The following is a 26,948-nucleotide window of genomic DNA, read 5'->3' as shown; positions in this document are numbered from 1 at the left end:
TTGGAGAATAGAGAACACATGCTGCCTAACCGCCTATCGCCCGATGGGATTAACAAATAACGCGTGTGTAACTTGCCGCGCGAGTGATGTCAAACGCTCCATCGTTTTGCCATTTTTTCAATACACCGTTCATTAACTCAAATCAAATGACTTTGGAGGTTCGGTGAAGAAATGGTGACCAAATCGCCGTCCCATGTTTTGTCAGATAGTCCCAAGTTGGAGCAGTTGATGGTAAGAAAATCTCCAAATTCACGACAAAAGTTTCCACGTTTAAAACACACGTTGCAAAAGATCTCTAAATTCACAACTAAAGTTTTCCACGTTTTAAAATGCACGCGGGGAAGAAAATCTCCAAGTTCAAGAACAATTTTAATTGTACATGTGACGTGATTTCAAATTATTTACATCCATATTCAATGCAATAAACCTTTTAAGAAGTATAACATAACATTCTTCATATTGGGGCCGTGGTGTTCTGGATCCGGTTATCAGCTTTAAAATTTGAAATTTATAACCGCAACGAGTTTTCACTAACTGTCACTAACCCCAGCAGTTAATTCATTGTTGTAGATAAAAAAACCAAGGGAAATTCAATCATTAACCAGTCAATTTTGCTCCATGTTAAAATTTTTTAGCTAAAATCAGTTCATCAACCATTCCCATTAATTGTTGCATTGACGGCATTGCCGTTGGGTGCAAACTTTTTTCATATTGCAAGTAGTCTATGTAATTTTTCAGGTATAACATGGTCAGATTTATTCACAGTCACTTGCCTTCGTACAATTTATGCAAATATACAAACAAAATTGAATTAGTTTGTTGTGAAAGTTGATAAAATGTCCTGTTTTTCCAAGACCAAGAGATTGTATCATCTCTCATTCCACCAGCTCATTCCGAACCAACAGAATGTAAACGAAACATCAAATCCAGAAAGGAATATTAAGAAAAGTTCACTATCGACCATTCCTTGTGACAATCGTACGAAAATCATGATCCAATTCAACTCATCAAAGCATATAAACAATAAACCAAAGCAAAGAAAAGTAGCGAAAGAGCAAAAGTTGTTGTCAAGTGCGGCTAAATCCTGACAATGCGGATCTATCTTCCACTTCCTATCCCTCGATCTCCTTTTCTATTTTCTAGTTTCTCATTTCTGACTGAGTTTTCATACCTGTCAATCATTTGTTCATCAATTTCGACCAGTCTAATTTTCGCACCGAGTGGGATTCGAACCACCACCAAAGAAAGACCTTCGGATCCGGAAGCCAGCGCTCTATCCCTTGAGCCATCGCCGCACAGCAAAACCACGCAATTCATAACATTTTATACCAAACTGGCAAAATACGGGGGTAATCTTATTATAATATGGGTAAAAGTACCCCTTTTTTAACCTGAAATTCGAGCCGTTACTAGCAACCCTGCGGGGCCCAAGGCGCCGAGTATGCACCCGGCACAGTGACAAGCCGTTACTAGAAACCCTGGCCCTACATCGAGACGCCAAAAAATAAAAATTTAAAGTTTCCGCATTGTCAGGATTTAGCCGCTTCTGTTGTTGTCTATTTTCTGCCATCTTTGTTTTGACAGTTAGAAACAAAGCAGTATGGTCCGACCAACAATACGCTTCTCAAACGGCCGACGTTGCCCGATCGACAAGGAGAATAGAGCATCGTACGGATATTTACCACAGACGTTTCTCGGAGAAATGACGTCTTCCGCCTCGAAAAAATAACATCCTACTGTTTTTACCGCCGGAGCTTGATTTAAAAAGAGACTCATGTACAAACTCACGAAATTGACCAAAACCGAGCGTTAGACTTGGAGGAGAAGGAGAAGGAGAAGGAGAAGAAATTTTACCGTTTTAACAAATATTTCCTATATAATAGGAAATATTTAATAAGGGGATTGAAACATCTTTTTTTCGCTTCACTTTTTGAGATATTTCTGAAAAAACCATGGATTGTGTTACTAAAATAAATTTACGTGGAATCATATTGCCGAGTAAGATTCGCGTAAGGCCACACTCAGATTTTGGTAATTCTCCGAACGATTTTCAAAGTCTTTTTCGATTTTCAAAATAAAAAATAATCCTCTCCACTTCTCAAAGGTAAAAAACTGTACCTTGCTGCCTTTTTTCTAGCCCTCTTGGTCAAAAACATAGAGACAGTAGTAGTCAAACCTTAAGCAAATTTTCTATGCATTCTTGCTAGTATATCTATGCTTTTAATCTGGAGCTATAAAACAGAACCAAAGCAATTCACTTTTCAGATGCCTTTGTAGAAAAATGATTGCTTGACCCCATGCATCTGCAGTTGAACAAAGTTTAAGTAATTTGTTTACATAGGGGGTTGACCAGATAATCATCAAGTCAGCTTGAAAAGTGTTAATCAATCTCCCTATCTATTTTTTGTCAGAAAAGACTCCCACTCTCCACCAAAAACTACAAAAGTTCACACCACCTACGTACCCCAAAGATTGTGTAAATAATAAGAATCACTTTAATGCAGTTTAAAAATTCCAATAAATATTGCGTGACAAACCTTTTTGAAGACCTCTGTGTCATAAAAAGAGATGCCAAAAGTCTTCTGCTTTGCATATTGCTTCTATTGGTGTTACTGGGTGAGAAAACCATCGCTTGAAGAGGTGTTAAACGAGTTAAAATATTCAATACTTGTAAAATAAAACTATGCAGTAGAGTCATATCACTGAACGTTTGATCCATATCGTATATTTTCCCTTGCAGTTTTGCCAAGGCTTGGCCCCCTAATAAACGCAGAGAATGTGCATTCTTTGTTGGTAAGGATTTTCAATCCATTTGCACCGACTCACGTTAACAGGGACCTAGACAAAGTTTTTCGAGCCAACGAAAAAGAGAAGAAGAGAAGTTATGGAAGACGGGTAGTCGAAGTTGAGCACGGCTCATTCACACCCCTAGTTTTTACTCCATATGGAGGTTTTGGGCACGAAACTTCGAAAGCCATTACAGTGCTTATAAATAAACTCTTTGAAAAAAGAGACATTGAAAGATCCATAATGGGACAATGGGTAAACGCGAAGTTGTCGTTCGAATTACTGAGATCGGCAATCCTCTGTTTACGGGGATCCCGAAACAATAAAAGAGCATTATTACAACAAAATAAAATTGACAACATTGAAATATTTATGGTAAAAAATAGGAACACACATACAAAAACACATATATCTAGAATTTGTCTAAAACGGGACTAGACTAGTCGTATATTTGTTATAAAAAATTAGATTTATTTTATAGCGTGCCGGGAAAGCCTCCGGAGTTATATGATTGTTATAGGAGTGTTTTATATATGGTTTTATTTATATTCAAATTTATAGTCGGAATACGTTTTTAAGTTAGTTCAAAAAAGTATTCAGTATATAGTAAAGTAACAGTTAGAGATTTTTTTGTTTATCTGTTGTCAAGTGCAGAAACGAAAGATATTGTTTATTCCTTGACAAAAATGAATGCAAAAACCTTTTTATTAATTTTAAAATATTATATTCGTTATAGTTACATATAAATTATTTATTTTGAAAAATATGGTTCATGTAATCAATCATCAAAGACCGATTCAAAAAACTCTTAATTTGAATTCAATTTGAAATTGAAATTTTATTTAGCTCTGAAAAAATATTTTTTCGTATGTCATCGTAGTTTTGTCATGAACTTGTTGTTATCAATAAATTTTATTTTAATTTTTTTTCTTGCTTATTAAAAAACAGAATGTGACCTTAAAAATCAACAAGCAGATCTGACAGTTACAGTATAAAAATGATCAATCTCAAGCATGCAGCACCTTTTTTGTTCATGATATCGGTAACTTTTTATCTTTATTAATGTATGTTTCACATGAACCAATAACCAAATAAACCAATATTTTATTTTAGAAGCCTGGCTATGGAAGAAGGGGTATAAGGGTGAGCTTTTCTGGCCAAGTGGTTATAAACTTTTTTGTAGCATGTTGTATGATCACAAGACTCAGAAAAAAGAGCCAGTTGTTCAATGCAAGTAATCTTAATAGAAGCATATTTTCTGTCTGTTATGGTTCACAAATTTTATATCTTTTTCCAAGTTTGATAAAATATTTTCATTAATATTTGTTGGAAACATAACCTTGAGTAGACAGGTTTAAACGTTGAAATATAGTTGATCTCAGCTAGCTTTATGTACCTAGCATTAAACGAATGTTAAAGCAACGTGTTATGCAGAAATCCTCCATCTAATCACCAAGCATGTATTCACTCTAAAGGTCATGGCTCTGTCATATCCACCACATTCCACCACAGCGTGATGCGAGTTTAGACCACAGAGCTTGACGCGAGCAGAATGGATTATGAGATTAACCTCTCCACCAAATCTTACCTTTCGCTTGATATCTTCTCTTATAAAGATGCTTACCCCTGGATATCGTATTTTTTACTTGAATATACACTTTATTCCCTGGATATCCGCTCCCGTGTAGATATTTAACCCCATGGATATCCGATATCCTCAACAGGGGGAGGGGCACGAACTATTTCTTTCATATTTTTGCATTTCTTTTTCAGTTTGCATGTTATTATCTTCAAGTTCAAGGAAGTCATCAACACAGTAAGTTAATAATTTAATATTGCATTATTTTGATGGCTTATTTTGCATCGAATTAGGCTAGAAAACTTATTCTTATCTATCCTTCTACGGGAAGACCTTCAAAAAAATATGGGTCGGTCGGTCGTTGGTCACTTTTGATTTTTTTTTTGCTTGACCATGAAACCCAATCCAATTCCTAAGAGTTAGACCAAAAATGACGATTTCTAACTCGACAGTATACTCGACATTGGTACTTAAAGGGTTACTCTTGTCTCCCGAAAAGACGCCCCCCCCCCGCTAATTGTTAAGAGAAAAAAAATCCATCCCCCGCTCTTATTAAGACCCGAAAAGACGTCCCCCCCCGCTAATTGTTAAGAGAAAAAAAATCCATCCCCCGCTCTTATTAAGACCCCGCTAATTAAATTCAAATAATTCAATATTTTATTTCAGTGTAGATAAACCTTAAACTTGTTAATATTTTCCTTTTTGTAAGTATTGGCTCTTATTTTACGTGTTCGTTTGTTAAAGTTCCTTTCTTGGTGTTGAAATTGATATCAGTTTAAAAAAATTCTGTCTTCAAATTACCCCCCCTCTTATTAGAATTTAGAAAATTTTCCTAACCTCCTTCTTATTCGGATCCCCCCCGTCTATTCTGGAAACAAGACCTTGAGTGAGACCCCCAACCCCCAAGGGATTTGGTCACTTACTAGCATCACATGTTAACCAATCTTCAAAAACTCATCACTAAAGGTTGTTGATGGGGAATACACTTTTTTATAAGCAACTCCAATTTTCGGATCAGGACTGGGGCTGCTTTAGCATTCTGGCTCATTTCTGAAAAATCCACTTTTTGAGATTTTGGCCGTTTTTGACATTTTTGGTGAACAAGTGATCCAATATCCTCCAAATTTGGCCTGGTTATACTTTATTCTGTCTTCTAGCAAATTAATCTGAAATACTTCAAGCAGCGTCCCCTAACCTAACCCCCCACCCCCCTTAGCCGCTGTCCACCCTGCCTTCCTAAATCAAGCAGCGCCAAAGGAGCCTAAAAGAAAGAGGAGACTCCAAGCTATGAACAAGCTATGAACGAGCTTCTAACTCCTTCTAGATCCGGAGATAAAAGCCTTTAAAGTTTAAACTTGCGATTTTTTTTAAAAACTTAGAAATAAAAGGACCGTGGCACTTAAAGGGTTAACTAACTCTAGTTTGGCTACTAGTAGAAACATGACATTTGGACTAAAGTTAGACATCATTTAAAGGATCTTTTTGCGAATTTTCTTTTCAAATTTTGCTGTTGTCTGCAGAAATCAGCAAAATTTTGCAAAAAAATACTGACGTCAGCAAAAATTCAAAATTTTATTTTTGCAAAATGATCCTTTTAATGATGTACATCAATCTCAATCTCTACCTCAATCTCTCTCTCAAATCTCATGTCTCTACCCATGCTCTATCATTACCCAAACTGGAGTTATTTAAAAAACAAGTTTTGCAGGCGTCAGCACTTTTTTAGCTTTTTTGCTTTGCGGTTTTTCACCAAATATGTGGGCGTAAACAATTAGGTAACACCCCTTCAGGGGAACTTCATCATGGTACCCTCCGTATTAAATCATTGGTTTGCTCATTTTCTGCTGTCTAATGCTTTCTAAAAATTACGGTAATTTTCATAATTTCGCAACATGTCTAACTTACCTGAGGAAAAAATATATTTTTTATAATCGTTCAACTGACTAGGGAATAGACCTTTACATAAATTACGTCACAAACATCACTTGCCTCGTATTTAAACAATTGTCATATGGTGATATTATGTCCCTTGAGACAAATGATAGATATATATGAGACAAATGAATTTTTTATGAATAGAAAGTAGTTACGATAAAATCCGCTGGGAGTAAATCATGACATCATGACAATCATTTCAAAACGAGGCAAGTGATGTTCATTAAGTAATTTATGAAAAGATCTATTCAAATCCTTTTTTCCATTGCTGTTGGCCTCTGTAAAGCACTAATTATTATAATTTAACACAATAATGACCGGTTAGTGAGGGCTGTACTGATAAATATTGCCCGAGGTCAAGTAACGACCGACCTTACGAGGTTGTTGCGTCGACTGAGGGCAACATTTTCAGTACAGCCCTAAAAAACGGTCATTATTGTATTTGTTAACCATTTCCTTCAGCTTCGATTGATTTTTAGCGCTTTATCCAGGCAAAATAGCGAAATAAAGCGAAAAAAAAACAAGAGAAAAGAGATAAAAAATTGTTATAATTTCTGAAGTCAGAAATAAAAAATGAGAGGAATGATGTCAATGCATTGTCATTCAAATCTAGTTAAGATGGCCGACTTTCTGCCCTGCCTATTCTAATCGTTAGAGTAAGCAGAAAGAGGGCACAAAGTTGGTTGTTAAAATCTTTGCTTGGAAAGGTTTGATTGAAGACATTGCATTGACGTCAAAAGAGGGCTATGCATCACTTTAGAAAGCCAACTTTGTGCCCTCTTTAATTCACAATTAGAATAGGCAGGGTAAAAAGTGGGCCGTCTAAACTAGAGCTCAATAATCTTCGTTAAGTCATATTTAAATAAGATAAATCACAAATTTATTTGGATATAGAAATCAAATCTATTTTAAGATGAAGAATCTGAAAAACAGTGAGCAATGACCAATAGGAAAAAGAAAAGGCAAACATGAAACTGAAACCCTGCAAGGACCAGTGTGGAAAACTCAAAAAAATGTCCAAAAATACGTATTGAAAAATTCTTATTTGGTTATTGTCAATGCATTGTTCATTTTCCTTTGAAAAAGTGACGTCACAATGAATTTTCCTAACGACGGGCAACTCTGGACAATGCAGGCCCGTCGTCATGCGAAAAGAACCAATTACATTGCGCAAAAAGCCGTGTAGCCCACTTCGAAAAAGTAACCGGTTAACAAAGGCTTATACAGCCCCAATACACTGTGGATGACACACCTAAATATATTTTTGAGAGCACATTGTTTAATTGTTCCCTAATATTATTATCATCTATTATTTTTATCATCTAGTTTGCACCAATCCTCAAAGACATACACGCGAGTACGGATCAAGTGACTTTTCAGGGTATAATGGATTGACTTATATGGCATGTTCTCAACAATGTCAAGCGACTGGCCGAAACCATATGCAATGGTGGTATGACGAAGAGCCGACTGCTATTGCTGGTGGGACAGGAAACTGTGTTTGTCTTGGAAATATTGCTGGTACAACATTCGCAAGCAGAGGAATTTATTGCCAAATGAGCTCTTATGGCACCGGTGCTGGTAAAACTATATTTCTTGTTTTAAACTCTTTTCGTATCTTTTTGAACACATCAAAAAGATTGTGTGGTGGGGAGTGTCTAAATATTATAATTCCGCTTGAATTTAAAAACAAAGAAAATACATTATTTCAGAAGGTACTAACTATGTATTCATGATATTCATGACGTAATGGGAAAGACCCCGGTTTTCGCCAGTAGTGGCAAATCTTGTACAACCCTTTTCTAGTTTAAATTTGCCACTACTGGCTAAAACCGGGGTCTTTCCGTAGAAAACATTACGTCATGAATATCATGAATATGTCGTATATGCTTTTAAGTCCTGCAGTATAATAAAAAGTACAGTACAATTTTTGAGAGTTAAAATAATAATTTTACATACCAATCGAAGCGTCTTCTGACGTTTTACGTTAGTTACGGTAAACATTAAAACGTCCGTAACTTCACTATTACCTGGTCCGAGATCAGAGGCCATATGGCTTTAACTGTGCACTCATCTTTGTCAATTGCTTGCCATTTTCTCAAAGAATGTTTCAATTCTGACATATTATTTACCGTTGCAAAAATAATTTAGAGCCCTCTAATTTCTGCGAAAATAATTCTAAAAAAATTCAAAGAATGCAGATAAAAAATGAAGAAAAAAACCTTCTTTTATTTGGTGCTAAAAATTGCAGTTTTGGTATACAGATACCTGACTCCTAATTTTTGTACCCCTTTTAGAGACTTTTAAGGGTGTAAAAAAGGGACCCTTCTGGCTTGCACATACCCAGTACCCTGCCTAAGTACCACCCCCGGGTATTTTTCAAGAGTTATTGCATAGAAATTTATAAAAATATTTTTCCGTAAAATTCTTACATAAAACATTACAGCTTCAAGAAGGAATAATATTGGAGTCAAAAAGTCTGGGTACTGGGTATATGCAAGCCATAAGGATCCTTTTTCACACCCTCGAAAATCTCTAAGCTCTAGTTTAGACGGCCGACTTTCTGCCCTGCCTATTCTAATTGTTAGAGTAAGCAGAAAGTGGGCACAAAGTTGGCAGTTAAAATCTTTGCTTGAAAAAGATTAAAAGAAGACATTGCATTGACGTCAAAAGAGGGCAATGCATTGACTTTAGACAGCATACTTTAAGCCTACTTTAATTCACAATTAGAATAGGCAGGGCGAAAAGGGGTCCGTCTAAACTAGAGCTAAGTTTTGACCACCTGGTGCCGAGAAATGGCTTCCTTAAGGCGGAAAATCAACGTTTTTGGCGTTTCCCGATGACGTCAGCATTTTTCTAGGAGCATTTTCAGAAACAAGTGATACTTTTATGGACCTACTTGGTTATGAATCTAACACATATAATTGATATCTACGTGAGCATGACCGTTAAACAATCATTCAGAACACAAATAGTGACGATCTAATAAAATTAGTCGTTTGTTTCTTATTAAAAAAAACGTTTAGAAACCAAAATTTCATGATCTTGAAATATTCTTTCATATTCAAGAGTTCGTGAGCAAAATAAACATATATCTCAACAAAGAATCGAGTAATTTGACTAAGAACATTGATGTATGCTTCTTAATAGTGATTCTTATAGATAAACATGCGTTTTTTGAGCCAACAAATTTTTTTTGCAAAAATCTGCTTGAGCCATCTTTTACCTACTTTCATACAAAAAATCTGAAAAAATTAATGATCCAATTTTTCAGTGTCCAAAAACCCCGTTTTTTTAGCCGTTTTTTGGCCCAAATTTGCCCAAAAACATTTTCTTTCGAAAATGGGGCTCCGTCACATTCGAAGGTTTAAAGTTAGGCATCTTTGTGCAAAAAATCATAAAGAATGAAAGAGCCAATGTCGAGAAAAGCTAACATAAGTAATTGATAATGTGCTTATAAAAAAATATCGATTTTGGCCAGTTTTTCTATAAAAACACACCAAGCAACCAAAATTTCATGTCTAAACACACATATTCTTCAAAAGTATAGTAAGCCCTCATGAGCAAAAAAAGCATCTATCTCATAAAAACATTGATTAATTTGAAGAAGAACATTGATGTATCCTTAAAAGATATCTATCCACCTGAGTTAGAATTAAAGGAGAGTCTTGAAGAAATTGTAAAAATGAAATATCTCTTGATCGGAACATCGAAAGTTAACAAACCATCAAACCATACCATTTTCAAATACTACTAATCCAGGGCTATCCAGCTGTGGGAATGATTTTTTCTGAAAATGCCTCTGTTTTTGCTGACGTCATCGGAAAACGCCAAAAACGTCGATTTTTCGCCTTAAAATGCCATTTCTCGGCACAACGTGGTCGAAACTTAACAAATAACCCCATTTTCTTTATCTACTTTTCACGCTGAATCCGTTGGTAGCCTCAGATATTTGATTTTCAGACTTCGAAAAAACCGTTAGTGAAGGGAAGGGGGATAAGCTTTTGATAAGCTCTATCGATTAACTAAAAATCTATTCACTCGAAAACTGCAGGAGATTCGATTTTATTAAGATAAGTTTAAGCAAGCTATCACCATGGAATCGTCTTTACTCTATCTACAACATATCTAAGAATGATAAAAGTAGCTCCCAAACCTTTAAATTTATGTACAAGAATCGTAGTGCAAAGAATTAGATTTCAAAATGAGCGTTTATAAAAAGGTGAAGAGTGGTTTTATTGAAAAATTTTTCGATTTTTGCAAAATTTCCTACCCTTAGAGAGACTTTTTTACAATTGTTTCGCTCTAAATTAATAGTTTAAATTTTTCTGATTTTTGCGACCTTTAGAGAGACTTTAAAAGGTGAAAAAACCGACCCTTACCGTCTGCACATACCTAGCACCCATTTTGCCTAAGTACCCCCCCCCCCTCCGGAAGCTTAATAACCGATAATTTTATGTTTAAGTTAATGGACAATGGTCACCGTGGACCACGTGGACTGGAAAATGCGCTTTGAAGAGCACCTCCACTAATCCTCAAATGAAACGTACCCGCCTCTGCAATAAATTTCCACCCAGTTACAATTCTGGCAGAAGTTCTTGTGGTGGATCAAGCGTAGATAATGTTAGGGGAGGAGCTTGCCTCGAATCAAGTAAGTGTAAAATTACCTTAAGTCGATTGTTTATTTTTTTTTGAATTTTACCGAATGCAGAGATCAAAATTAAAAAATTCCAACATTTGCAGAATTAAATTTTTATTAAAATTGAGTTTTAGCCAAAGTAAATCCGGTAAAAATCCAATTTTGAACGATCGCCTTATTTAGAAAACGCCAAAATTTATTCACTTGCGAGAATTATTATAATAAATTTTTCATAAAGAAATGCCCATTTCATGCCCATTAAAATAATATCAATTCGACCTCCCAGCCAATTTGGTAAATATGATTGTGGCGCGTTCTAGGCGCGTTCTGGATGGGAAATAAGTGGCTTCACTTTTTCTTGCCTGAGAAAGGTCCTTCAGGCTTTAAACTCAATGGATTCGACCCCCATTTAATGGCGCTGATTCCAGTGAAGTAAACCAGTGGATATCGCCATCTTAGAATTTTTTAACTTTCGTTTACAAAAATTATATGAAAACAACAACAATGAATTTTATTCTAAAACCCTATAAAAGTTTATGAAACTATAAGAAAAACATAAAATACCTCCCAAATTTGGAAAAAGTTGGTCTTTGGTTCTCTGTTTATTTTTTCTCCAAAAAGAGACTGGATCTAGTGGTATGGATTTGCCCCCGGGCTAGGGATAGAATAAAGGAAAACAGATTTCTACTTTTTCTGATGTTTTTTATAGAAAAAATGCCCGGGGGGCACTCATATGGTCCGACCCACGGCATGGGGCGGCACATTAAGAGTAGGTTTTTCGAGATCCTCGAAATGCACTGTAATGTGTAGAAAGTTGTTGCAACTAGTGAAATACAGTAGAGTCTCCTTAAATCGAACAAAGTTATCCGGACCCTATGAATTCCCATGTTCGAGTTGCTGAGAATCCACTGTTTTCATTCATTTTAAGTTTTTCTAAATTCGATTTTGTTTTATAGAGATGGATTATTACGTCACCAAAAATCAAGGCATAAACGTTCCTGCTGGAACTACAATCACGGCGTCATTTGCATTTGAGTACAAGTTGATCGAGGAAAATAATGACCAAGAATTCTCCCTTTATGTATCAGCAAAGAAGATGAATGCCAATCAGACTGCTGCAGGTAACACGCGTTTTTTTTTGCCAAGACACGTTTTTTTATATGACAACAAACTATAGAAGAGGGAGTTTCTAAACGTCAAACAGAAATGACGACCACGACCGGCGACCACGACCAGCGACCAGATAAATTTGGGTTATCGAGTTTTTTCTCTTTATCCAACGTGCATTTGAATATATTTAATATTGAAGAGTAAGCTCACCCCTGTTTCATCTAATTAATTAAAGCCACGTGCCAAATACGTAAAACAACCATTTCGACGCTCTTGGAGCTTGATTATGGTGTCAATTTCGATCCTTTTGTATTATCAGCATCACAATAATTAGTGACACAAAATTTTTTGAAAATGGTTTGAGAAGCTTTGTATTTCATCATCAGATTGTTATTTCTGTTGAAATTAGTCATTTTGTCAGCATAAAGACAATAGAATAATTGATTAGATTCATATCTCTAAAACTGGCTTTCCCAATTTTTTCCTACTGACAAGTTCTATCTATCCATACTAAAGGCATCTCATTCAGCATAATTAAAATATTTCGTTTAACTAAACTTACAGACATCATATTTAATGACCCTATGATATTTTTGTCAAATAGCGTCACTTTGTCAAGAAAATGGCTGGTTACTTCAATGGTCACTTTTTAGTATTCCGAGCCGGGATTCCGAGGACTTGATTTAAAAATTCTCTACGGTGGAGAGAGCAGATAAACTCGATAATCCAAATTTATCTTGTTGCCGGTCGTGGTCGCAGGTCGTGGTCGCCATTTCTGGTCGATGTTTAGAAACTCCCTATAGAAGAACTTACCCAACTGGTACACAACGTTGTTCCAACGTTCATCTAACGTTATATGGACGTTTTGAACATTAGATAAACGTTGAAATAACGTTGTGTGTCAGCTGGGTAAGGTTTCGATGGCCAAATCATTAAGAACAAGTTAAGTATATTTTCAGGCTATTCCGACTGTAAAAAAATCCGGGGGGGGCAAAGATTTGCTTCATGTATGTATTACATTATATGCTAGATTTTGGCTGGAATAGGATCCAAACTTAAGAATACCGTAAGAATATTTCAGAACAAGTTTCCTCAAAAATTTAAGCATATTCATGGTGAATTGAAATAAACACCATTCTTATAAAAAAACGTGTATTCCTTTAGTAAATTACATGCACCAAGAAAATATTCACAAATTTAAAGAAAGCTGCGTGAATGCGTGAATTGGAAAACTTTGCGTGAACAGAATTTTCCTGAATTTCCAAAAAAAATCGCTTAAATAACAAGGTAAAAAAATCCAGTGGGTATGGTTTATGAGTGCATTAGACGTTCTATCCCCATTGGGATTTCGATGGAAATTTCCATCCCTACTGTAGGAAGAAGTTCTGATGAGGCTGCGAGACAAGGGTGTATCTAGCATCCATAAACTCCATACAGGGAGGGGCACTCATATGGTCCGACCCACGGCATTTGCCACGTTCCGATATCCTTGGAATGTACTGTAAGGGTCTTCTTTTAGCTGGATAGGATGTGCTCGAGGACTGCTGAATCGCAAATCTGATGTATCTTTAAAGTTTTGACTCGCACTCATTTTGATTTTTTTGCACATTGTGCTGACCTCACTTTTGGGTGGCTTCAGCAAAATAAGATATTCAATCAAACTGCACTGTATGGATGAGAAACTTTCGTTATAAATATCACTGTAAAGGTACCTTTTAACTGTTTAAGAGCTGCACTGTAGGGTCCGATCTTGAAAGACAATATTTTGGCGGCACGCACATGCCGTCTTTTTTAAATCGAGTGACCAACACACGTTCGTGTGCCAGTTGGGAAGGCTGGGAAAGAATTTTCTTTAAAAAAATGAAAAATATAAAATCTAGATAAACGTTTCAAATTTTAAGACTATAGCTGAAATTCTCAGCTTGAATCACCGAAATAGCCAAAAATATGATACTGTACCCGCTCTTTTTAAAAGAACAGTTTTATAAGAACACGAGGCTGAACATCTGTCAAAACCTAAGAATAACGTCAAATATTTTCTGTGCTGTCACGATCCTGAAAATGCAACAATATGGCGGAAATCAACGAAAATTTTAACAAGGAAATTCAACAAAATTATGGATATTGCACACCCAATAACTGTTTAACAAACACCATCATAGCAGATAACGACACCTTACAATGTAGGAGATGTGATAGACTTGTCCATTATGCTTGCTCTGAGCTCCCGGCCTATCAGATTCAGCTGTGTCTGCAATATAAAAGCTGGCACTTCGAATTATGGAAATTGTTTTACAAGAACGCCACTCTTACTAGAGAGGATTAGAATCTTAATAGAGATTAGAATAAGCAGATAAAAAACTCGCAGTAACTTCACAACGAAAGAAGCAGATAAAGATGGACATCATGAATTAAAATTAGGTTTCAACGAGAGAATATAACCTCTCTAGAAAGGAAAGTCGAGAAGCTAATGAATAAAAAAGACGTCAACAAAGAACGGAACAACAAACGATCTGAAACCATCTGAAACACAGCTCAACAAAACAGAAACAAAAAAAACAATCATATGCAGAAGTCACCGAAGAAGATCTACAAAGACAAGAGGTTACCATAAAATGTTTCATCAAATCAGTTAACAAAGAGGAGCGTATGGCTCAAATCAACTAAGTGCAACATCATGGTGCATTATTTAGGTGAAAACAAGCACGAAAATGAAAAAGAGCAACGAGTTGGTGACAAAGATTTTATAGAAAGAATGCTGAAAAAACAAATGGGTTTCGATGTGACGATAATCAAGGTAGAACGCATAGCTGCTCGTAAAGATGAAATGTATACAACTGAACGATGGAGAGTGAAGAGGAAAGGATTAGAATCCTTGCATCAGCCCACAAACTAGATAAAGATGATTCAGAGAATCAGACGATTTTTCAAGGAAAGAACACGAGATAATTGCACTTTTAATGATCAAATCGTTATCGACGTGAGTCCTACCGGAAGAATGGAAATTAGCATATGTAACTCCAATTTATAAGAGCAAAGGAGCACAAAATTTGGCTGTTAACTACCGACCTGTAAGTTTGACATCGATCGTTTGTAAGCTGATGGAAACAATTCTACGAGCGCACATTACAAAGCATCTAAACAATATGGTTTCATTAGCAAACGCTCGACAGTTACCCAACTGCTAACATACATCGATAGATGCTGTGAAAGTACGTCAGAAGGAAAAGTGGTAGATTGTATCTATTTCGATTTTGCAAAGGCATTTGATACCGTGCCACACCGTCGATTGTGCAAAAAACTAATGGGATATGGACTAAAAGGACCTACACTTGATTGGATAAGAGCATTCCTTAACGGACGTAAACAACAGGTAAAAGTGAATCAGTCAAAATCAACAACAAATGATGTAGTAAGTGGAATACCACAGGGTAGTATACTTGGGCCGCTACTTTTTGTTCTATATATCAACGATCTTCCTGATAAAATCATCTCATCCATACTACTCTTTGCTGATGATACAAAGATATTTAAAGAAGTTGACTCCATCGATGACTAACTCTCTTATCATACAAAAAGATATCGAGGAGCTGGAGAAATGGTCTAAAGACTGGTTGCTTCAGTTCCATCCAGACAAGTGCCATGTACTTACAATCGGAAAGTTTACAAACATTAAACATGCACATCCATATACTCTAAATGAAAATCAACTGGAACACGTTTTCATAGAGAAAGATCTTGGTGTTGTTATTGATGCAGAGTTGAGTTTCGAGGAACATATCTCTAAGCAAGTCTACAAGGCCAATTTGATGCTTGGAGTTATTAACCGTGGCTTCCAAAACCTTAGCCCACAGATTTTTCTTACTTTGTACTGTACTTTCGTTCGACCACATCTTGAATATGCCCAATCAGTCTGGTCACCGAAACTAAGGAAACACGTCAACCTATTCGTCAAACTTTACAAAAATCTCTCTTATGAGGATAGACTACGAAGCTTACAATTGCCAACACTAGAGTTTCGTAGAACTTTTTGTGATATGGCGCAGGTCTATAAGCATCTTCACTTCTACGATAAAGCTACGATTCCAAAGAAAACTACCCATCGACCACGTCCGAATCGACAACACAAAGATGAACTCCAGCCGAACTTTGCAAGTGATGGATTCCGCGGCCCGCAAACAAAGTCGTTCTACTACAGAACCATCCCTACGTGGAATAAATTGCCGGTGGTAGCTGCTGTTTTCATAAAAGGCTTCATAGAAAAGTTGAAAGAAGCATGGAAAAGCCATCCAAAGAAATTCGTTACACGAAATTTGTAAATTGAGATCGGTTTAGAGGCCCACTGAGTGCCTACAACCTGTAATATTCATTTTAATAATAAAACAATGGCATCATAAAGCAAAAGAAAAAACATCGAAAGAAAAACACAAGAGTTATATATGGAAAGTGAGAGGTAGTCCTAGGAGTAAACTCAATTTAAAGAAATTTACGACGGAAACAACATGATTATACGAAGAGCGGGTTAGAGGCCCAGAAAACTCTATAATCTATAACAGTCTGGCAGAAATAAAAGTTGACCTTGAAAAAAATTCCGCGTGAACTTTTATGAATTTTATGAGGTTTAACATACTCAGAGCCTCACGTTATAAATTGTAAAGATGTAAGATTGTTTCATAGAGGTCAATAGACCTGAGAAATGCACTTTTATAAATAAATAAATAATAAATTAAAAATAACCCTGAGCCTCAGTTTACTGAAGTTTCTCTGATTTTAACCCATTTTAAGTTTTTAGTAGAAAAAACAAGCGTATTAAGAAAATCGCAAGAACAATTAAGCCTGAAAAATCAAGAACAGCACCATGCCTGAGTAAAATTTAACGGCCCTTATAAAAAATTGCGTACCTTCACTTTGGCTCCCTAGACACATGTAGTAAGTCCAAATTTTGTTTTTTCAGAACTTGGACTTGTTCTTGGAAATTTTGGTTGTGTGAAATCGGCTTCAGAAAGTTTAGATTTACCCAATGAGGATTTTTGCCTTTCAAGCGTAGAGAAAGATTCTAACGATCAAGTTTATAGGAGGATAACAAAAAAGGATACTTTTAAATCGACAACCATGGTTGAAACTGATCACAAACTTACTTGGGACTACAATTATAAAGTAAGTAAATTTGATTTTGATTTTTGGGTATCGGTGAGTTCGACTGACAGAAGCAGCCGGCGGAGAGATTTTAATACAAATGATGTGTTCTTATTTCTAGGAAACTTTTATCACACTATTTGTCTCCCTAAACTTATCATTACTTTATGCTTTGATGTGTTCTAAAGGGTGCTAAAATCTAGGAAAAACAGTTTGCCAAGATAAACCTGAAAGATATTTGTTTTTCTCCACGAAAGATGTGTTCCAAGGTTACTAGGCAACAAGATTACATCATTTTTCTCTTGATTATACCCCTGTCCCCTTAAAAGATGTGTTCTGAAGCTTTCTAGCGTTACCTAGACAGCAAAAACACGTTAGGTGAATTTCATTATACCCCTGTCTCATCAGAACACATCATTATTTCTAGCTGATTAATTTTCGAAGTTCTGATAAGAACAGATCAAACTTTCTAGCTGGAATATGCTCTCAGAACACATCGTAAAAAAAGGTCGCCTCGCCGGCTGCTTTCGGATTGACTATTCCTGTATTATAAATAACAAGCATGCAGAACATAGAACAATAATATTAATATCTTACGCACGCGTTTTGAAAATGAAACAATAGATGCAAAAATAGTCCTTCCTCCTTATGATTATACATCACCGAGGGTTAATAAATCTAATAACCTACCCCCTGTATTTAATATTTATTCGATACACGTTTTCTAATACTAGGTAGACTGGAGTCGTTTTATAATGCTTTTAATACAGTAGTATGATAATTTGGTAGGAGGATAGGATTTAGTTTGTATAAAAATTGACTACAATTTGTTCCCTCCATTACTTTTTGCTTTATTTCAACTATGTTTGAATTAGTCGTCTAGCTTGATAGACTAAATACTAAGTCAGTGTGTTGTTCGTCAACCGAAAAAGCTAGTATGGGAAAGAACTCTCTATACTTCGCATTAGATATATACTTATAACTTTGTCCAATTTCCAACTAGGCATCAGCTTATATACATTTGTATATTATTTTGTCTGTTTGTCACTGATACAGTTATGGTCATGATGGACCTGCGAAAATCAGGCTTGAGAAACACCGAGAAACACGAGAGTGAATGGGCTTTTCCAGAAAAAAACCGTAGTTGAGAAGCTGCAACCTTTTGTGAACTACCCCCTTGGAATTCCAGGCAATTTTAGGATCATAACCCTCTGGAATTCCGAATTCTTACAGATTTTCGTTCATTACCCCCATGGAATTCCACTTATTTTTGACGGATTTTTGTCTACTGCTATGGAATTCCACTGCATTTCAAACCATACCCCCTTGGAATGGAAATGGACTCCTCAACTGGGGGTGCACGGTTTTTTTCTGGAAAAGCCCAATAAAAATAACCATCTTTAATCGCACGATTATTTTTTTTCTTATTTGCCGTGCCTTCAAAGAGGTAATTAATTATTAATCACACTCTCGAAGGGGTGCCAATTTCTTCAAAATGAGTTTAACATTTTTCACATCGTTCTTTCTTCGAACGTGTTGATTCCATTCGAATGTTACTTTGTGAGAAAAAAAAAACAACAATAAAAGTAACTGAAAAGAAAAACGAAAAACAAACTAGCTCAATAAATTGAATTTCGATACCGTAAAAATATTTTAGGGTTATTTTCCCCAAAAAGAAAAGAATATCGATGATGAAATGAAAAAAAAACCGTTCCTATAAAAAAGCGTGTATTTTAAAATTTATGATTTTAGATGACCGCTGCTACTGAAAGACAAGAACGCTACATAACTACAATTTTCCACATGAAAGATCAAACTTCAAAGATGGAACGAATTTTTGTCAAACAGTTTGCTCACAAACTTGATATTTCCTCTCCAGTTCAACAGATTTATAGTTTTCGTGCAAAATTCATGAGGCATAACAACCATTTTGCGCCCGGGTAAGAAGTATTGAACATCATATAACCTCTTGCGAACAGAGCATTCGAATCTATTTTTACGTAGATGGCCCAGTAATTGAAACTTTTATGAAAATCTTTCACTTTTCCATGTGGTCCACGACCAATTCATGATATGCACCACTGCAATGACGAAATTATGCAACTTTTCTGTTTTTGTTCCACCCAATACGTCACTTTTTCTATTGTTTAAATGACGTATTGGGTGGAAAATTTTAATAAAAGTTCTCAGAAGACTCTCCAGTATTGCATATCATGAATAGACCTCATCGGAGTTTTTGATTTTTCTAAAAAAGCGATGCATTGTGGGATAGTTTCGAGTGTATTACAATATAATTCCCTCGAGGAATTCCTACAGGGTGTCCGGAAAAAAGTATCGAGTTTGAACATGATTCTGAGAAGTAGAAGGTTATTGCGTGTGTTTAACAAAAGGTAAGAAAATATATATTTTTAATGTAGACACAGACGAAAATTTCAGCTTGATATCTTTGAACCACCCGATGACGTTCAAATGTGACGTCAAAAACATATTATAACAATAGCGTTCAGTTTGAGGTCTTTGTTGTTATTTTCTGCCCGCGCAGTTTGATTATTAGCCCGAGAGTGTCATTTGGGCCCGACGCGAAGCGGAGGGCGAGAATGGCACTAAAGGGCTAATAATCAAACTGCAAGGGCAGAATTAATGACAACAACGAACGAAAGCTTAACGCTATTACTATTATTATCCATATCGGACATTCAAACAACGTTTTTTTCTAGCGTCAGCCAAGTCTTTTCGCTTCAATGCAATGACTTTAACAAGTTTTGAGTACCCTTGCGAGCGGGCCGCTAATGACCAAAAAGTGTTTCTTTCTGACATCAGTTTAGTCTTTTCGCTTCAATGCAACGACTTCAATAAAATTCTGAGCGGGCCGCAAATGACGTTATCGCCCTATAACCAGGGTGGTTAATGATATTTCAGCCCTCTGAAGCGCGACGCCTTAGTTTTCTCAGCGCGGGTATGACTATTTGAGTCATAGAACATTTCAATACCGCCCGCCGTTCGAATCTTTAATGGCTTACTTAAGGGCTCTGACCATAGTGAAATTTTCATAATTGCCGTGTTTAGAATGTGTTTTCTGACTGATGCAACCAACAAAACTATTGCATGTTATACATTTTCTGTTAGACAAACTATTCCTCAATCTGAAAATTCGAAAATTGCATTGAAAAAAAATTGAATGAAGACTTTTGCGAGGAAGATTATTTCAACTTTGAAGAGCTTACTTTCGGCGAAGACAAAACATTTTGAAAACATTTTCGCAGTAGATGGTGTATCTTTTACCGAACAATAAAAATTTTTGCGGAAATTTTTTGTAAATACTTCTTTGTCTCGAAATCTTGAAAATAGTGGTTTTTCATCAATTTTTCATCTGGATTTTGTTTAAAAAAACAGTCATAACTTTTGACACATCTTTTTAGAAAAATTTTCCGCAAGATTTGAAATAATTCAATTCTTTGCGGACAGTTTGAAAATAGTTCGAAACAAAAAGGTTAATTACCCATTAAAACTTAGCACTTTTTATAAAAGAAGGTGATGCAACATATTTTTAACGTCTTTTTAAAGTTCATAACGGCAATCAAGTTCTTAATTACTCTTAAGGGGTTTGATTAAAAAGCAATTTATAAAGGCAATTCTTTGTTAAAAGTGCTAAAGAATCTAAAACATAACTTTTATGTTCAGATACTAAAATCAATTTTCTGACTATGGTCAGAGCCCTTAAACTCCTTAATGACCGCTATATGGATAATAATGTATTTTATTTTCTAACGTTATCTCGTTTCACTGAAGATTGGTGCCTGAGCACCATGTGGGACTCTGAGTTTGAAACAAAGATATTGTGTCAACTCTTTATTATAAGAAAATATATATACATAATAATTGTTTTTACAACAGTCATTATGATTAAAAAGAATCAACTTTCTTTATAATTTTTATGACGTTAAGGTTATTGAGTATTGTTTTTTGTAAAAGTAAATCATAAAAGATGTCTCTTGACAATTAATATTACACGGCAGAGAGAAACTTTGATAAAAAATTTAGTGAAACACACACAAGAACTTTTTTTCTATAGAAGTGGTACGACTCGATACCTTTCTTCCGGACACACTGTATTGTAATACACTCAAAACATTTATCGTTTTTTAGAAAAATCAAAAAATCCGATAAGGTCTATTGGCTCGGATATGAAGCTGATAGGCCTTGTCATAAATTATTCTGAGTGTAACCCACAGATCTGTAAAGCCCGAAAGGCTAGATAGGCAACTTTAAGCTTTCTCCAGCAAAAAAAATGAAGCAAAAATTTAACTTTTTAAATTTTTTGCCGATGGATAGGATCTACAATCATGGTCGTCATATTTGAGAAAAAAGGGAAATCCACCGGGATTTATTTATTTATTTATTTATTTGTTCTTTATTTAACGTTGGTAATAAAAAATAGTTACAAGTACTAATTAAATCCAACATGACATTCGAATATTTACTATATAGTAAATAATATTTTAAAATTTAAAAATACTAGAATATAGAACAGAGTTTTGCATGAACAATAGATTTTGGCCTTGATAATTTTTCTTTTAATTCAGCCAAAGATTCAATAGTTTGAATTCTAACGGTAGTCTATTCCAAGCTTGGCCAGCTCGGAAATTAAAGGAATTCAAGCAAACTGTGTTCCTGGGAAGTGGAAGTCTAATTTGAGCGCCTCTTCGAAGACGAGGACGTTCGTTGGAATTGTCGTCCCGTTTTCATTTACATCTTCATCCGTATCTAAATGACTTTGGATGAATTCAAATTGGTCCCAGCCTAATTTATTGCCGATTTTATTGACGCTTTATAAACTCCACAAGCATAAACTGGAGATTTTAGTATGGATTGACTCACATTTAGCTTTCTTTCTTCAAAAGTTCATCATAGTTAAGATTGATAGAATTTTGCTTAGCCTTGAGGGCCCTACAATGAGTTTCGTTAAGAAGGTTGTGAGCCAATTTACTACAAAACATCCAGATGAGAGGACAATATCTAAAAGCAGATAAAAAAAAACTATTAAATAATAAATCTGCTTGCTCTTGGTTTAAATATGCTCTAATTCTAAAAATAGTTTTTGGTCTTCTGTGCAGCTTTTTTGCAGATGTCCTGTAGTGATTAAAAAAGTGAGGAGGCCACTGTCGATAGTTACTCCAAGCAGTTTCACGCTCGGAAGACTCTAATGTAATATTTCCAACATTGAAAACTATATTTGCATTCTTTGTGCCTGGAAACAACACCTGAAACTTCTCTGGATTTGCAACAAGGGAGTTGTGTTTAAACCAAGCTAGAATGATTTCTAGGTCTAGAATTAAAGCTTCGAGGGCCTCATCTAGAGACGAAGCACTATGTGCAGAGTATCGTCATCAGCGAAGTTACAGAGGTCGTCTTCATTAACAAAGAAAAACAAATCATTGATAAAAACATTGAAAAGAATAGGTCCTAAAATAGATCCCTGAGGCACACCAAATAGCAAAGGTAGCCAATTACTGAACGATGAACCAACTCTGACCCTATGCTTTCTGTTTTTTAAATAACTTTGCATAAAAGCTAGGCTTCTACAATCCAATCCTATGCATAAAGTTTTGCGATCAGAAGATCATGAGGCAAACAGTCAAAGGCTTTAGACAGATCCATCAGAATTGCTCCAATCTTTTTTGATTTTGACAGTGAATTCTGCCATTTTCGTAACATATTAGTAAGCACTCTGCGTGCTATACTGTTTACGAAAACCACAGAGTCCGTTAGAGAAAAATGATTCAAAGAAGGTGTTGAGTTGATTTGAAATAAGTTTTTCAAAGATTTTAGCCAGAGGGGAGGAGACTGACGGGCCTGTAATTATCCTTGTCATGTTTGCTGTTTTTCTTATGGACTGGAATTATATCAGCAAGCTTCAAGCTGTCAGGAAAGTTTTGAGATTGAAGAGAGTGATTGAAGCATGGATGTCAAAGTTGGAGCACAAACAAATTTGGCTAACTTATGATTTTAGTAGGAATGCTACCACTGACTGACTTGGATTCATCAGATGATTTAAGGCTTTAAGCATATCTGAATTTGTCACAGGTGAGAGCTCAAATTTATCAACATCACGCCTTTTTCAAGAATTTGATTATACTTGGATGATCAGCAAATTTATTTATGGCGGAATTGACACTATCAGAGCCGTCACCTGTAACATTGTTCCAACTTGGAACGTCCAATCTGTCAGTAACAGTATTGTAATGATCGTTGAAAGTTTCAGCAATATCCAAGTCATTAGATAAAATACTTCCATTTTCAACGAGCTGAATTCTTTCCCCCCCGCAATATTGACCTATTTGAGAACAAAGGTTTAAAGGTGTCCCAAAATCCCTTGGGAGATTGTTTTGGGTCATTTTTGAGGAAGAAAGATTTCTTAGCTTTCCTATTTTATTAACAAACAAAGTTTCTCTGACGATTATAACGAGCAACATCCTCAGGATTCTTTGTTTTATTAGCAGTGCGTTTAAGTTGGGAACGGAGCATAATAGCTTTCCTGAGATCCTTAGTTACATGTTGCTTATTATTAGCGCGGACAAACTTTGTTTTTTGAGGTGCATGCTCATCTAATAATGTAACAAAATCTTATCAAATACACTATAATCAACAATATTTCTATTTTTAAGTTGACAATTTAGCTCGTTAAGAAATAAAACTGAGTCAAAATTTTTATAGTCTCTGTACTTCTTTTTTCACAGGTGGTAATTTCTCAAATGTAGATTTCATCATAGTATGAATTAGCAAGTGATAATCACTAGAACCCGTTTCTAAAGCACCAGTGAATTGAAAAGAATGCTTCCTTTCGTTAGAATCAAGTCAATACAAGTGCCATTTTTTGACTTGAAGCAGGTTTTGTTGTTTGACCAAATTATAAAGGTTATGTGCATCCATGAAATTCTTAAATTACTTGGTTATTGGGGTTCTAAGTTAAAATCACCTACTACCATAAAATTGTCATAAGTTTGACTATAGAAATCTAATCCAGAAGACAAAGAAGAAAAAAATTGATCAATCTTTCCTTAGTTTTATAAATAGTAGGGTTCCTATAAATCATAAAAATGCACCACTTAGTTTTCCTGAGATTGATTTCAAAGGGAATGACCTCCAAACCTTTGGGAAAAACAAAGGATGTTAGCTGATGGATTAAAATGTCAGATCTTGGATAGACTAAAAGACCACCACTGGTGTCAGTATAATCTAGCCTCAGAGGTGTCTTGTAACCAGGAAGAAGTAAAGTACTGGTTGTGTAAGATTCATCAAGCTTAGTTTCAGAAATTGCTAAAACATCTATGTTTTGTCCCAAAAAACTATGGAGATCTTTTAACTTATGTCGTGCAGAATTTATATTAATAAAATAATAGTTAGGGAAGTAGTATAGTATAGGGAAGTTTTGAAACCACAATCGATTTGTAAGTGCTCTAAAGTAGGTTGGAAGGGTAGAGTTTTAACTCTGAGTTTTAACATGAGACTTATAAGACTTCAAAAGATCAACCTCAGATCCAAATGTTCAAAAATGGTCCAATAAGGCTCATGATATAGCCTGGGGGTCTATAAACCCGAGCCTAATTGAAATATCCGATTATATTTCAGAGATGGTCCAAAATCAACTTTCTCGCCCGAACTCCAAATTTCGAAAAACGAGGAAATAACAAAAATAAGCTTAATTCTCAATAGATTACGACCATGATTGTAGCATTTTAATTCTTGAGGTTTTAAAGGAGATTGGGGATAGTCCTAAAAAATTGAGATCGATGAATGATTTGAAAAAAAACACTGAATTCCTTCCTATGTTTATCAATTTGTCGTTTGTATGATGACGTCAGACACTTTATAATCTACCCCAGGTAATTTTATAGGCACTGGCAGGGTTTATTCATGATATGCACCACTGCAATGACTTGTATTGGGTGGAAAATTTAAAAAGTTTTCAGAAGGCTCTCCAGTGGTGCATATCATAAATAGCCTGTTCGAAGTTCCCTTACATGCAGGATTTGAAAAATAGAGTCCCAAGAGTCTCGAAGAGTGATCGGCTCTCGTATGTTTTGAAAAATCCAAAAATAATTTTCTATAAAAAGTTGATACCTCAATTCAGGGTGAAAGTTATACAGTTCACTTACAATATATTTTATTCAAATCATAAAGGTTTTTGTTTTGGATGCGATTTGAGTACCATCGACAAGGAAACGCCGGAACAACACGCGTTTGGAATATCGTTAGTAAAGTTTACTCTCCACAAATCCTATTGGATAAAACATCTTTGGTAGTACCAGCAGGTGAAATAGGCGAATCACAGCACTTCCACAACCCAAGAGGACCGATGACATACATGGTAAGATTGTATTCTTTTTTTCCTTTTTGATTTATTTGATTTTTTATGTTTTCAAACTCAAATCCATTCTCTGAAGGGCTAGCTCTTCCTGTGACCCGAGCTGTCACTTTGAGGTTATAATCGATGAAAAAGCCGACCTCGGCGTTGGCCCTGGTATTCAAATCAAGGACAAAACTAAGCACACTACGATCAACCAGGGTGTACTTTATACCTAAATTTTTAAGAGTACAGTATAATGGAAATAAAATTAGATATAAACTGTGGACAATCTGGACCAGCCCAATCTTGTACAATCTAAGCTAAGTACACTATGGACAACTTTGGATAGAGTTTTCTTAATCAAGTACAATTCCAGTACATTCCAAATTATCCCTAATATCCAGGGGTTTTGCTCCCAAGGTGTAAATGTCATAGTACTGGACATGAATGGAGTTCAAGGTGTACGTTGTTTTGTTCTTGATTTGTCCAAAGGATAAACAATGATTCTCCTTGATTTGAATACCAGGGTGGGCTTGAACTACAGCTACAGTTACATTTTGTGACAGCTAATTTAAGTATCACTTGTAGTCAGGTTAGAAATTACACAGAAAACTACCCGCTGACAATTTTGAGAGCTCTTAAGAACCATACGATGTCACTTTAGAAAACGTGTTTCGGGAACTTTTATGACAAATCTCAATCCATGTCAGAAGACCTGGACCAAAGATTTTATTACATATGTGTGGGTCCCCAGTGGTTTTGCGTGAATACGCGAAGGGGCTCTTTCACTTATGTGAACGCGTAAAAATTAAAAAAAAGCTGCGTGAATGCGTGAAATTTAAAACTTTACGTAAACAGAAATTTCATGAATTTTGAAGAAAAAAAATGCGTAATTGCTTGAACTGAAGGTCTACTGAGGAAAGGGTCTCGTATATGTACACTTGAACTAAATTATTTTACTTTTACCTTTAATTTCAGTACAAATACATGGACCCGACATTTACATCGAGCCGTTTTCTCGATTTCCAATTTGACTACCCATTGAACGAGATGACACTTTTTGTTGGAAAGAGTCATACCATGCGTAATTTCATGGATTATACCTACTGTGTGCATGGCGATGACATTTGCAGTGATGTTTATAAATTTCATTTTGAGACAAAAAGTGAAGAATCAGAACCGGAAGTTATTTATGGAGGCCAAGAATTTTTCATGGATTTGAATCAAAGTAAGGCTACATACACATGTTTTTCTAACGAAAAACTTAATATTAGGACATGAAGGCTTCGGTGGCTAAAATATCGACAACAAGTTACCTAGCCAGCATAAAACGTTGTTTCAATGTTCATTTAACATTATATGGACGTTGTGAACGTTAATTAAACGTTGAAACAACGTTGTGTGCCAGCTGGGTA

At 35.6% G+C, this 26,948-nt stretch overlaps 1 protein-coding gene across 1 annotated transcript; it reads left to right on the top strand.

Moving 5' to 3' along the window:
• The first annotated feature begins 3,735 nt into the window (after positions 1-3,735).
• LOC136807842 (uncharacterized) lies at positions 3,736-26,814 on the top strand. The gene is made up of 9 exons (XM_067064464.1): positions 3,736-3,829; positions 4,561-4,603; positions 7,628-7,882; positions 10,767-10,952; positions 11,897-12,061; positions 17,005-17,207; positions 18,939-19,126; positions 25,368-25,554; positions 26,512-26,814. The coding sequence occupies exons 1-9, from the start codon at positions 3,785-3,787 to the stop codon at positions 26,812-26,814; spliced, it is 1,575 nt and encodes a 524-aa protein (XP_066920565.1). The 5' UTR covers positions 3,736-3,784.
• The last annotated feature ends 134 nt before the right edge of the window (positions 26,815-26,948 follow it).

Source organism: Clytia hemisphaerica, unplaced genomic scaffold (assembly GCF_902728285.1).
Source record: "Clytia hemisphaerica strain Z4C2 unplaced genomic scaffold, Clytia hemisphaerica genome assembly, whole genome shotgun sequence".
Classification (NCBI taxonomy): domain Eukaryota; kingdom Metazoa; phylum Cnidaria; class Hydrozoa; order Leptothecata; family Clytiidae; genus Clytia; species Clytia hemisphaerica.
The sequence above is the reverse complement of the archived record's forward strand: the minus strand, read 5'-3'. Positions and strand labels throughout refer to the sequence as shown.

Excerpts from the sequence above, each read along its gene's own strand:
- LOC136807842 (XM_067064464.1), top strand. The coding sequence starts at position 3,785 with ATGATCAATCTCAAGCATGCAGCACCTTTTTTGTTCATGATATCG. Across the intron at positions 12,062-17,004 it reads TGCCAATCAGACTGCTGCAG|AACTTGGACTTGTTCTTGGA; the intron begins GTAACACGCGTT and ends TTGTTTTTTCAG. Across the intron at positions 25,555-26,511 it reads GAGGACCGATGACATACATG|TACAAATACATGGACCCGAC; the intron begins GTAAGATTGTAT and ends CTTTAATTTCAG.